Genomic DNA, 1064 nt, shown 5'->3' with positions numbered 1-1064 from the left:
CTTCCCCTTCTCCCCTTCCCCTTCTCCTTCCCCTTCTCCCCTCCCACTTCTTCCCTCCCCCTTCTTCCCTCCCCCTTCTCCCCTCCCCTTCCCATCTGCCTCAACCGTCAGTGGTTCGTGTCATCCCCCTTCCCCTCCCCCCTCCCACACGGAGGACCAAATGAAACGCACCAGGGAGGGGACGAACCCCGGGGGGAGAGGGGGGAGGGGGAGGGGGTCCGCCTGTTCCTGCTCCTTCCGCACCCAACCTCAGCAGTCCCTCCCCCCTCCCTCCCGGCACAGCTCCATCCGGTCCTCTTTGCCCAAACATGCAGCCACGCACCCAGCCCAGCCCCCGCACCCCGCCCCCGGCTGCCCCCAAGCCCCGCTCATAGCCCCCCAGGAACATTCATTCACCCCCCCGCCCCCCCCCGCCCTCGAGCTCCCACATCTCAAACCTTCCAAAGCCCTCACCAGACACCCCGCGTAGTTGACCACATCGTGCAGCGCCCGCTCCGCCGCCGCCGCGTCCACCTCCCCCTCGCACACGCGGTACCTGTGTGTTTGCCGTACCAGCAGTACGGGAAAGGTCTCTCGTAAGGCACCGGGGGCAGTGCCATGTTTTTTAATTAAAGCAAGTGTACGGCACAGAGTGTTCTTCACCCTCGTACATACAAACCCCCCCTTCTCCTCTTCCCCACCCCCTCCTTCCCCCGCCTCCTCATCATCATCAACATCATCACGCGCCTGTAGAAGAGCTCGAAGCCCCGGGATTGCAATCGCCGCCACAGCTCAGCTTTACGAGCTTCAACCGCCATCACCACACGACCGCCGGACGACGGCGCCGTACAACCACAACCCGGAGCCGAAGACGCCGCCGCCGCCGCCGCAGCAGCAGCAGCGTTGGCGGCGGTCGTGTGGCCCGCTTGCGTGGGTGCCTTCTTCCTCGCCGCCGCCGCCAGCTCCCGGCGCGTGGGCGGCCGTACGGCCTTGTCCGCCGCCGCCAGGGACTCCTGAGGCCCGAGCAGTACTCGGGTGGTGGTGCCGTACTTGTTAAAACGGGAGCGGAGGGTCTCCCGGCTTCG

General features: G+C 66.4%; 1 protein-coding gene across 1 annotated transcript in view; it reads right to left on the bottom strand.

Moving 5' to 3' along the window:
* Positions 1-453: 453 nt before the first annotated feature.
* The window catches only part of VOLCADRAFT_101124 (uncharacterized protein), a gene marked incomplete at both ends in the record, with an annotated part of 6642 nt that continues 6031 nt past the window's right edge, over positions 454-1064 (bottom strand). Inside the window, 2 exons of the mRNA XM_002959579.1 lie at positions 454-535; positions 715-992. Coding sequence (XP_002959625.1) covers positions 454-535; positions 715-992 — 360 coding nt within the window. The remainder of the gene's footprint in view (positions 536-714; positions 993-1064) is intronic.

This window comes from Volvox carteri (genome assembly GCF_000143455.1).
Source record: "Volvox carteri f. nagariensis unplaced genomic scaffold VOLCAscaffold_385, whole genome shotgun sequence".
NCBI lineage: Eukaryota > Viridiplantae > Chlorophyta > Chlorophyceae > Chlamydomonadales > Volvocaceae > Volvox > Volvox carteri.
The sequence above is the reverse complement of the archived record's forward strand: the minus strand, read 5'-3'. Positions and strand labels throughout refer to the sequence as shown.